This window comes from Ambystoma mexicanum, chromosome 14 (assembly GCF_040938575.1).
Source record: "Ambystoma mexicanum isolate Mex_15411 chromosome 14, UKY_AmexF1_1, whole genome shotgun sequence".
Classification (NCBI taxonomy): Eukaryota; Metazoa; Chordata; class Amphibia; order Caudata; family Ambystomatidae; genus Ambystoma; species Ambystoma mexicanum.
Window position 1 is genome coordinate 108,934,061 of NC_090940.1, and position 12,695 is coordinate 108,946,755.

Below are 12,695 nucleotides of genomic sequence, written 5' to 3' on the forward strand. Positions count from 1 at the left end.
AGCCCTAATGCCTTTAGCAAGTCTTGCTCTTTTGCCCTTTTCAATGGTTTCTTAACCTCTGTATAAAAAAAGGTATTCACTGTTGAGGCTCTTGTTGATGAGGATAGCTTGTATCTCAGATCTGATTCCAGTAAATTGGGACCAGGGATACCACTCAAGTATGGCACATGTACAGTTTGGTGGTCTGCATTCTCTGCCCATCGAAGGGGGTTTTGATGACCACACTGGAGGAGAGTGGGCCTTTTTTGACTGATCGTGCCTTTGGCTTAATGTTTTCATGAAAGTCTTGGAGATCTTGCCTAGTGTCCCACTTGAATCAGTCATACCTGCCCATAAGTGTTGCAGCAGCAGAAGCGCAAAGGTAAGCGGCTAAAGTTGCCATCCTCTTGGACATATGATTTTATCCCCCTCCTCCCCCGCCACACCTCCAGAGACCAACACACAGCATGGGCGCCGGATCAAAACACAGCAGCAGGCACCTTGGAACAAAACACAGTGGGGGAACACAAAGGATGGAAAGCATACACTTCCTAGAATCGAAATTCTGCGGGGAATGTCTGGAAGTAAATGATGGTGAGTGGGGGCACATGTAGCAGTAGGAAAAATAGTGAGGGACCACCTTGAAGCAAAATGTAGTGTGGGGATTGGATTGTAAGGTGAACAACAGCAGTAAAACCAACGCAAAATACAGTAGGGGCAACGAAGAAACTACAGAGAAGAAACACAATGGAAATATGTGGAGGCATAAACGTAAATAATATGTGGAGGCATAAACAGATGGGGGCACCTGATATCAAAACACTGAGGCACAGCTGGAAGCTGGAACACATTAGTGCAGCATATAACAGTGTTAACAAGCTTGTTATAAAATAATTGTGCCAATCTATATGTGCATAATATTTAAGCGCCACACACATTTACCCTCTACAACAAGCTTAAAGCAGATGCACCTTCTTTGTAACCATAAAGGTGCTGCAGATGTTTGACCAGTTTCCAATTGCCTTACCTATAAGGTGACCCCCAAATATGCAGGAGAGCAGCACATTCTGCCAAGCACCAAAACCTTCCTACAAGTAAATTCCACACACCACAATAACTAAAATCAGAACCCAGTAATTTTATTCATATGATGTGTGACTCTGAAAAACGGGCAGGTGCCCCCAAGAGGTTGCCACTACAGTTTGGTGTAGAATGGGTGACCCTTTTCAAGTAAAATTTCTGATTTACACATCCAGATATTATGTATTGTTTTAGTGGACTTTTGCTACTTTGGTTGGTCTTATAACTAAGGGTTCAATACTTTTTGCATTATTCTTGTAATTTGGTATTGATGAGATTTAAAAAAAAAATGCGTTCTGCATAAAATTATCTTTCTCTCTTTGGGACTACAGATCTACAAAGTTTACACAATAAAATGAATGGGATACATTACTCACCGTAATCGTGTTTATGGTGCTTGCATCTGTTTAGATTCACATGCTCTGCATAGTCCGCCATCTAGTGGAAGTCGTAGAGAATTACAAGATTTGTTTTCGCAACTCGAAAACTGACGTCGACAGGGCATGATTAGTAATACTATCCCTAGTGTGACATGTACTGTACCCATGGTCGTTCACGCGTCGAGGTCCCTCAGATTGTTTGTTTCTGACATGAGGTTGCATGAAGTATAGCGCGAGTACAGATGTTGTAAAGCAGAAACAGTGATAACCCAGAAAACAGCCATTCGCTTCTACTCCAGTAGGCGAGGAAGGGTGGGCGCATGTGAATCTAAGCAGATAAAAGCACCAGAAATACGATTACGGTGAGTAATGTATCCCTTCTGGAGCTTAAGAATCTGCTTAGATCACATGCTTTGAATAGATTAGCAAGCAGTATCTGGAGAAGGAGGTGGGATGTTAGAAAGTACAGCAGCAAAGAGATGTTTTAGAACCGCTTGCCCCACCTGTGAATCAGCTTTCGAATGTGTCAATGCAGTAATGCTGTGTGAACGTATGGATGGAACTTCATGTAGCAGCTTTGCAGATGGCGTCTAGAGGGACGTTTGCAATGAAAGCTAAGGTAGCCCCTGTACCTCTGGTACAGTGTGCCCTTGGGGTAAAAGTAGAACCTTTTTGTATTGGGAATAGCAGAATTGTATGCATTTGATTATCCATCTGGAGATGGCACCCTTTGATATGTGATCACATTCTCTACCAGGCGCTATGGAAACAAAGAGTTGGTCTGTTTTCCTTAGGGGTTTTGTTCACATAGCACAAGACCACCCTACGTACATCAAGTCTATGGAGGCTTATTTCTGCTGAGTTTCATAGATTTTGAAAGAAGGTGGGAAGTTCTATGGATTGGTTTACATGGAACATAGATATTAACTTGGGTGAGAACCTAGGATGTGTTCGGAGGACAACCTTGTCCTTGTGTATGATGAAAAAGGAGTCTTGTATAGATTAAGCCTGTAGCTCACTGACTCGTCTTATGGAGGTGATAGCTACCAGGAATGCAGTTCTATAGGTAATATGCTTTAGGCTGGCCTTGTGCATAGGCACGAAGTGAGGCCCCATGAGCTTGGAGAGCAAAACATTGACATCCCAACCCGGGGGAGGTTTGGAAATTGGGAGGTATAGCCTCTATACTGCTTCCATGAATCCCTTAATGACAGGGACTTTCCACCAGGACACCTTGTTCTGTGAAGTGGTGTAAGCCGATAGGGCAGCCAGATGTACCTTTAAGGAATTGAATACTAGGCCGGAGTCTAGTAAGTTAAGCATGCAGTGTAGAATGTTAGCTAGAGAACATTCTAATGGATTTAATGATTGAGATGTGCACCATATCACAAACGTTTTCCACATATTAAAATAGCAGTGTCTGGTGTTAGGTTTTCGTGCCTCCTTTAGGATATCCACACACCTTTGTGGAAGGTTTAAGTGGCCAAACTCTATGACTTCAGGAGCTAACCTGCCAAGTTTATTGATTGTGGGCATGGGTGGAGGGATGCCCCCTTGAGTTGTGTCAACAAGTGGTACGGGCACGGGAGCTTGATAGGGTCGCACATCGTCAGCTCGAGCAGATGCAGAAACCAAGGCTGTCTCGCCCACATCAGAGCAACCAGGATCTGGGTTACTTGTTCCTGGTGCATCTTGTGCACTATTCTGTCCAGGAGTGGTGTCGGAAGTGGGGGGTGGGGAGGACTAGCGTAAGCACATTTCCCTGACCAGTTCATCCAGAGGGCATTCCCCTTGGACCCTGAGTGGGGAAACCTGGACACAAAGTCTGGGCTTTGAGCGTTTACCTTTGTGGCAAACAAGTCTAGTGGGGGGTGACCCCATAGAGAGAATATTTTGTTTAGGATATCTGTCGAGTTGCCACTCGTGTTCTTCTGGTGGAGGGTGTCTGCTTAACGTGTCTGCCAGAGAATTGAGTTCCCTTAGAACATCTTGGGATGTTAGAAACATGTTCCCGCTTGAGTGCCCACCTCCATATTTTCTGGGATAGTTTGGACATACTTAGTGTGTGCCTCTCTGCTTGTTTAGATAGAACATAGAACACAGCCTTAGTGCTGTCTGTGAGGACCTGCACTGTCTGACCCTGGAGATGTTGCAGAAAGGCCTGAAGAGCTTTGAGGACTGTCAAGAGCTCCAGGAAGTTAATATGTCCTTGGGTAATAGCGAATGTCCACTGTCTGTGGGCTGTGTGGTGGAGCTAGTGCGCCCCCCAACCTGCAAGTGAGGCGTCTGTAGTTAGGAATGCTTGGGCTGGTGGAGCGCAAAACATTTTTCCTTTTAACAGGTTGTCTATGGGCCACCAGCGAAGGGCCTGAACAAGGGTTAGCTAAACTAGCACTAGATTGTCCCACTGTCTGCTTGCCTGTGACCACTGTTTCGCTAACCATTCCTGAATTGGACGCAGGTGCGCGTGAGATACTAAATAAATGCAAGAGGCCATCATTTCTAGCAAGTGCATTACTTTGTGTACCGTTATCTTGCGATCAACCTTGTATTGAGGTACCTGCAGCAGCATATTTCATACTCTCATGCTTGAAGGGAATGCCAGCTCCTCTTGAGTATAGGATAGCCCCCAGAAATTGTTTTGTTTCGCTGGGGACTAGACTTGGCTTTTTCTCGTTGATGGAGAAACCCAGATTGAAAAAAAGGTCTATGGTTGTTCGCGTGTTTAACTTGCAAATTTGAGGAGATTCCCTGGTGATCAGCCAGTCGTCCAGATAAGGGTATTGTAACACTCACCTTGCATCCACAGGGGCGCCTCTCGACTGGTCTGGACGCTTCAGGGTACACTGCACCTTCCCCAGCGGTACACTGCTCCTTGCCCGGGGGTACACTGCACCTTGCCCGGGGGTCGTTCTATCAGGAATCAGTTCTAGGAAACAGGAGATGGATTTTAGCGACGTCTCCTTCCCTCGAGTGACCCACCTCCCGGTGTTCCCCTTGCGTTCTTTCCCCTTGGGACTTCTCTCACCTTGATTTTCGGAATGCTGCGCTCTCCGTCCTGCCGCGCTGGGCAGGGGTGCGTCGTTGTTGGCTTGGTCTGCCGAGTTACTTCACTGCGACAGCCCGGAGTGCAGGCCGGCTGCGACTCCACTTTTCAGGTAAATCTTTTAGAGATTTTAGAATAATGTCTGTATTGATGAATGCTCTAAACCTTCTTCTCTTGTCTTGCAGAGGCTGATGGAGAAAGCCGAGGTTGACGGCAGAGTCCGAGACGGTAAGGATGCGCTAGATGCGGCGCTAAAAGCGTCCTTGCAAGTGGTCTGACATGTGTTGTTCTTTACAGGTTGAGGAGGATTCCTGGAAGCAGCGATAGATGGCACCAAACGCTGAGGATGATGTTCGGAGTGGCGGAGGCCTTCCAGGAGAGCAGGGAAAGTAGCTTCTGATTCTTGCCTCTATTTTCCTAGGAATGTAGCAGGACGACGATGGAGAAGTCCCCGAAGGCCCCGATTGGATGGAGGAGCTGGAGCTGAACAGTTAAGGATGGCGTGTCTTGAAGTCTCTCGCCCGTGCAGGCCAGGATGCAGAGCAGGACCCGGGGAACGTCACGCTGCAAAAGCAGAATAACGCAAAGCACTTGCCTCAGGTCGGGCGTGGTTTAAATACCCGGCAGGTATCCCAGGTGCCTTTGGGGCGGACCCCGCCTTGATGCTAGGCTGCTTGTTGCAGTTCCTCGATCCTGGTGGGGGCAGCCGTGTTCACCCATTGGAACTCATGCTTGCCAAGTGAGTCGGATGCCAATGGCACCAGGATTGCGTCCAAGCCACCCGCAATAGGCTGAAGTGGGCCTTTCTTGCCTTGTTAAAGTACTGTGGCTGGGGCCATGGTGCCCGAGTCCCACAGTCTGGGGATAAGGTCGTGACAGGTATACCGGGATGGACTTTTCTACGCAGGTGTGCAGCCACTACTGCAATTACCTTGGTGAACACTCTTGGTGCCGAGGAAATGCCGAATAGGAGTACCTTGAACTGGTAGTGTACTCCCGCCATCTTGAAGTGCAGTTATTTTCTGTGCGCTAGGTGCATTGAAATATGAAAGTATGCATCTTTCATGTCCAATGTCGCCAGGTAGTCTCCCCGTTTCAGGAGTGGAATCACCCCCTGAAGCGAGGTCATGCAAAACTTCTGCGGTTTGACATATTTGTTCACTGGGCGCAGATGTAGTACTGGGCGCATGCTAAGGTCTTTCTTTGGCACAAGGAAGTATGTTGAATAGATACCCTTGTTTACCTGGTTCGCGTGAACGATACCTATTGCGTTCTTTTTGAGCAATGCCTTTATTTCCTCCAGCAGTATGGCTGTTTCTTCTGCTGTTAGTTTATTTTGTCTTAGCAGGCGGTAAGGTGGTTTCTGCAGCAACTCGATGCAGTACCCGCCTGCCACGGCGGTCAACACCCACTTGTCCGATGTTATCATCCCCTTCCATGCTTGGGTGAATTGAGTGATTCGGCCTCCTACTGGAGTGGCATGGGAGGGGACCTGAAGCAGCATGTCATTGTTTGGGAGAGGCTGAGTCCCTCCCAGGTGAGGTTCTGCCTATACCTCTGCCTCTTTTATTCCCCCTTTGAAAGCTAGACTAGGTACTTTGGCCTTGAGACCGGTTCCAAAACGAGGCCTGTCCTCCTTGAGAGTAGCCTGAGGAACATTGACCACTCTGGTCCCGAAATTGCTTCGAGTTTGGGGAACCTGGTTGGGAATAAGGTGCGTTAGTCAGTTGCCCAAGGGGCTGGTCATACTCGTCCTTGGCACTCTTTAGGGTGTCCTCTATGGCCTTAATGAATAGGACTTTTGGTTCTATTGGCATGTTCAGTAGGGTTGCTTGGGTCTCCAACTTAAAACCTGACTACCTAAGCCAGGCATGTTGCTTAATGAGCATCCCTTCGGCTACAATGCATCCTGCATTGTCCGCTGCATCAAGGTTGTTCTTCGGGATGCAGGTTGAGATTTGTTTGCCTTCTGAGTCTCAAGCAGTTGGGCTTTTAGTGGTTCTTGGACGGCCTGTAGTTGTTCCAGCTTGTCCCATTTGTGGCAGCCGTAACTAGCTAACAAGGTTGTGTTGTTAGTAATTCTTGTTTGGTACACTGCAGAGGAAGCTACCTTTCTCCCAAACGTGTAAATCCTTTTACTCTCCTTGTCTGGTGGGGCTGCTGCCGACACCAGTGGAGTGCCTGCCCTCTTTCTGGTGGTTTTAACTGCAGGAGAATCTGGTTTGAGCTGGCCCCTGATGAATGTACAGGGGGTCAGTGCGTGCACAACAGCTTTTCTATCCTTGGGTAGACCGGCCTTGTTGGCTATAGAGATCCCCCTGGGACCCTGCTTGGTCATCATAATAGGAGTCTTGTGATAGGTCTTGGTATTGAGCGAATTTTTGGGATGCCGAGTGTTAGGGAGAATTCTCAAAAATGTGCTAATTCCCTCTACCTTAGAGACCCCACAGCAACCTTGCTGGATTTTGAGGACTTTATTTTATTTACCTGGAGAGAGTGTGAGCCTTTTTCCCACTCTCACATGTGTTTTGATGCAAGTTTATACACTGTTTCTTTTTGGTTATTGAGTCTAACCAACTCCATCTTTTACAAATATGTCACAAAGCACATTCAGTGCAGTGACACAGGGAAATCTTTCAGATTTCCCAAGGTTTAAATACCTTCTCTCGGATCAACTACCGTTTCCCAGAACAGTGGAGTGAAATTGACTTTGCTTAGACCTGTAAATTTCTAGACCCACCACACCCTACCTTACCTTACAATAGAGTGCTGGAGGGGTTACTTGGTATCCCCTATGTCTAGTTACTCATGTAACAGTCAAATGTTACTACCATGATTTTTCCCGACCGCGAACTATTCGGCGCTCCGGTAACGTTAAATCGAGGAAGCCATGTTTTTCAAGATGGCGCCCAGCCATCGTTGCTAAAATGATCCCCGGTCTTCTTTTTTCACCATGTCTTTGTGGAAAGTTCCTTCTAGAGTTTTTCTCTGCGCGCCAAACCAGGTTTGGTCTCTTTGTTCATTTGCCTTTGGCGGGCTTCAGGAGTGAAACCCGCCTCTGGCTCCAGAGAGTCTGGGGTAGGCAGGGCCTGAGGGAGGTGCCCAAAACCCTCTGTGCTTAGTCTCCTAGGAGAACCAAATGCACTCTGAGTGATTGGCTGGCTGACTGTCCGGCAAGGACAGCCACCCTCCTGGGTGAGTGGCAGCTAGGCTGGAATGAATGGGAGAGAACTGAATAAAAGGCGAGTCTCTTGGCGGGACCTCAGAAGCAAGGACAGTCCACCTTGACAGCCAGGACCAGCGTTGTTACCAGTGTGGTAGCTGAAACGTGAAACAGGCACTGACATTGAAGTATGCCAGTTGCAAGCTTTTGACTGTCCCAGAGCAGTGCAGGAGTCCCCCGATGTCCTCCCTCTTGTCCCCACAACTGAGGCCCAGGAACAGTGAGATATGCAGCAACTGTTAGGAACAGAAGTCATCATCGCACCTTTTTCTTCATGGTAAGGTACTGTAAAACAAGACAGAGAACTCACCTCTCACAGTGAAAGTGCTTGAAACTTTTGCAACTCGCAGGTCTAATCAGCTTGTGACCCAACATATGATTCTTCTTTTTACAAACTACTTCTAAGAACTTGTGCAGAGACCTTTTCGTTTTCTTACCAGAACCGCTTTATCCTATCCAAGACTTTAGCCCATTGACTTTAGCCTATCCTATTGAATTGAATTGACTCTTCTGGTGAACTCAAAGTATTTGCACTGTCTAAGAATAATTGTAGTCTTTCATGTTCGGATAACCTTTGCCTTTTACTCCCCTTGAAAAGTATTCTGAATGCCAACAGTAAGATATTAATGTCCCCAGCACCCTTGTTATTAAAAGTCACCTGTGGGTGTAGGCTGCGTCTGTAGGACATCCCAAAAGGGTATTGTCTGATTCAGAAACTTAGAGTGTACAGTATTTAAGTATATGTGTGTGTTACTATATGATTGCCTCCTTCTAATTAATGTTTTATAACTGACTGATAAATAAATGAATAAGTATTTATCCAAGAAACCTTGAGTGTAAGAGTTTATTTGAACACCCGTAACTGTGAATCTTTGTGTAACTCCACTACAGCTCACATTTCCCCTCTTGAGGCAAGCATGGCTGCTCAACACGCTACCAAAACTGTGTAGTACAGACTTATACCAAAGTTTGGTTTGCTTACACCTGTAGTCATAGTTGCGTGTAGTGTTCCCAGAGGGTACTGCATACAAACTTTGCCTAAAACCGAGGCTGGAATGCCTAGAGCAGAGGTGCTGGGCTGTGGCTCAAGGCAAGGCAGGGGGTGGCTCTGCTGATGGTCCTGGCTGTGAGGCATCTCTGAGTATTGTAAAATTGATCTGGGTGTCTGTCCATGAAGTCCACGAAACAGGACATCCTCCCTAAGATCTTGATAAATTGTTCTGGAGTAAAATGACATTCTGGTGGGAAGCCAGAGACGATCGGGCCCTGAGAAGGGGTGACATCCTTAGTATGGGTGGATATGGTGGGAATGCTATCCTTATGGCACATAGCTCCAGAGAGGGTGTGCAAAGGAGTGGAAGACACTGTCTGGGTGACCTTGGAGGTTAAGGGCATCGAAATAGTGTGTTTTTTCAGCAACCTTGCCTTTAGTAGAGAGGCGCTAATGTGTTTTTTAAATTAGCGCTTGTATTTTCAGCACTTTTTTAGGAGACGCTGAAATGCCTTTCAACGCCTATTCTTAGGTGCGCGAAAGGAGGGCCTTCTTATGTGCAGTTTCCGAAACAACCTTTGCTTTTGGTTTTTGGCATCTGTCGATAGGTGACAGCGCCTGCTTCTCCGAGTCAGGGGCCTGTACTAGGGGTCCGGACGGATCCCGATTGCCCTTGGCGTCAATCATGACTCTGTAAGTGCCCTCGCTGGAGTCTTCCGTCACGTATATGGAAGCCTCGGCCTGCATAGTGTGAGCGGCCCAGGTTTCGTCCGGCGATCTTTTAGGGTTTTCGTCTGGAAAAGATGACAAGATTTACAGTGCTTTCCAGCGTGATGCCTCGGGAGACCGTGGTTTCACACTCAGTGCGTGTCTTTCCACGGAAATTTACAGTGACAGGAGGGACAACATTTAAATGGGGTTTGGTCCATTATCTTTAAACAGGGCAGTTGGGCGAAGAAAGGGGATAATGGGATAAACAATCTAAATGGAGTCAGTATAGAGAACCTTCCCCCTCCCTCCCTCCTGTAATGGCCAAAGCCCGAAGGGGCCCATAAGGCTGTACCTGTCGTGCGGTTAGGCGAACAGTAAAGGAAAGGAATACAATTCTACTAATATAACTTTAGTAAATCACAGGCATCAGCCTAGAAGAGAACTCTGCATTTGCGACAGACTTCGATGGCGGAAAAAAGCAATCTGAGGGACCTTGACGCGCGAAGGACCATGGGTATAGAACAAGTCACACTAGGGATACACTAATCAGGCCCTGTCGACATCCGTTTTTGAGTTTTAAAACAAATCTTGTAATACTCTGCAACTTCCACTTGATGTCAGACTATGCAGAGCATGTGATCTAATCAGATCCACAAGCTCCAGAAAAATATGTACTTGTTTTCTAAAAGAAATGTCTTTGTGCTATGTATAATGTTACCTGGATTTGTCATTTGGTAATCCGTTTTCCTCTGCATGGTTGAAGGCAGTTCATTCATACGTAGGGAAAGCTGGCGCTTAAAAGGTGACATTTTCTGGCTAAGTGCCGGGAATCCCCGGAAGGACCCCTGTCTTGCCAGTTGTTCCACAGGGGCATGCCTTCTGGGAATGGCATGGGGATTGTTCAGATCTTTGCTGTCTATAACAAAGGCATCATCAACTGTGGGTGAGGTTGGCAACGTAGGAGATGGAGCTGTAGTCTCAGTCACTGTAGGTTCAGCAATTGTGGGCACCACGTCTGCTTCAGCTGTGGAAGAAAAGGACGCATCCTAAATTAATGAAGGGCAATATGGACACAAATTAAGGTGAAAACACACATTTAGGGATATTACTTTGAATATTTAAAGGCAATACTGTCAAAATGTCCAGAAATACAGAGGCCAATAGCCATGTAGAATAGTGCTTTTCAAGGAAATTGCTAAGGTAATCAAGGAATGGACTGGCAAATACTTAGTCCATAACCAGTAAATACTGCCCATGCCTGCAATTGTTCAATAACGTTATACAAATTAAGCAAGTCCAATAAAAGCATACCTATGGACAACATGAGCATTACTTTAGAAATTAAGGTGGATTAACTCAAATTTTACTTTGTTCTCATCTTGTAACAGGAATGAGAGTAAAAGTGTTTAATATTGTGATATACTAGTTCTCTTCAAACATAAAAGGAGGACAGAACACAGTCACATTTAAGTAGGATTTAGTCAAACCAGAGTGTTGAGCTGCTGCTTGTTTCTTTAGAGTCTCTCTAGGATCCAAGACGCTTTATTAGATCCCCGTCTCACACCCATCACGTCTTTGTGTGTCCAATATTATTTTATGTCCGAGACTTTCATCCCAATAACAGCCCTTTTATAACCAGTCTTCTGAAGGCTAAATGTCCTCTCTGGATCTGGTTTCTGCTCGACACCAGAATCAATTTTTCAATCTCATTTGTACTTGGCTTCACTTAGGTTGTAGGATGGCATTAATATAATTTCTTTCTTGCATCATCATCAAGAGTTGACTTCACTAGGCCTCTATCTTGCATACTTTTAGAGATCCTCAAACCTAGACCAATCTTTCCCTTTTCGCAGGTTTTTGCAATACCTTTAAAACTAGGACCATAGACCATTAAGGCCTTTATGAACATTAACTCTTGGATGTTGGGAATAGTATATGGTCGATCACTTAAACGCTTCTTGGACTTGTGCAATTGTGTATGCTGTATATTTCAGTGATTCTTTGGCACCTGCATTTCTTAGACTTCAAAGTGATTCAAATTATTTGTATATGGTTGTACTCTTCATAGAATACATTGATCATTCAATGGTCCTTAAATTTAAACACTAGCAGATTTACCAAATTCCAGGTCAAATTCTTTTGATGATACTTAGACACACACACATACAGCTAGACTGACACACACCGACCCCCCACACCCCTCCCCCAGCTCCAATACCCTCATCAGTCGCCTTAGTGATCGCTGGCATATTCACACACGATTCTCTGCCTGGATGTCCAGCTTTGGAAAAAGTTGATGTTGGCTACGGTCTCACAGTGAATCACCTCATTTGGGATTATGTGTTCTGATGTTCACCAGTATTGACTGTGGTGGGCCAACAAGCATCTTCATCTCCCTAGCCTTTCACATCTGTGTCTGCTCTAGCTTCCCGTGGCTTTGACACAGGTGCCTTCGCTTTGCAAATCATGTTGCTCCCTGAATCAAGGGCCTTTACGCACCCCAACCGTGGTTTGCATCTTCTGTGTCACCCTTATGTTGTTGCTGTCCTTCCTCATAACCTTGGCTTCCACAATCTCATCTACTCAATCTCCTTATCTATGCAAAGCATGTTAATCTAAGCAGATTTATAAGCCTCAGGGGACATTTACCAAGTAATCACCTTTTTGTGGCTTGTATCGGAGCAGGACATTTAGGTGCGCACATTTGGGCGCCATACGTTCCGGCGCAGCATTTTTGCCGCTGTCCCCCTTTCGGCACGCCCTGTTGGCTGCGATCAACAGGGCGCAGGGACCTTTAGGCGCAAGTAGGTTTTGGTGCAGACTGCAACGTAGGATCTTATTTCTTATATTATGCTGCCACCAAGTGGTAACATTTTAGGATTACCTTCATATAAGGTTGGTTTGGGGTTAGATAATAACAGAGACCTCTCACTTCATTGGGGCCAGGTATTCATGTGAGAGGGCTAGTATGAATGATTACATAAAATGATACAGAGTTTGAATTCCACAGTGCAGGCAAAATAGTTCTACTTTGTGATTTTTAAAACCGATATGTGCTAGCTTTTCAGGTTGTTCAAATCAATGTGGATGCTAAATAGTGTTATCACTTCCCTCAGCCTCCTTTACAATTCACGAGATGCCATATGTTGCCAAGATCAGACAACATATGTTGGTGCTACGCAACGAGGGATTTTAACATGTAAAAGTGTAAGAATTTTAAATCGATTTAAATGGGTAATCAGCCCCAACAGAGAGGTGAGGTGTTAGTATCACAACTGGGGTCAG

The 12,695-nt window shown here is 45.9% G+C and overlaps 1 protein-coding gene across 8 annotated transcripts in view; it reads right to left on the reverse strand.

Moving 5' to 3' along the window:
* NUMB (NUMB endocytic adaptor protein) overlaps positions 1 to 12,695 on the reverse strand; it is an 824,148-nt gene that overhangs the window by 137,169 nt on the left and 674,284 nt on the right. For all 8 annotated transcript variants that reach the window (XM_069638646.1, XM_069638648.1, XM_069638651.1 and 5 more), the window contains one exon: positions 10,129 to 10,434. In XM_069638646.1, the coding sequence (XP_069494747.1) occupies positions 10,129 to 10,434 (306 nt within the window). The remainder of the gene's footprint in view (positions 1 to 10,128; positions 10,435 to 12,695) is intronic.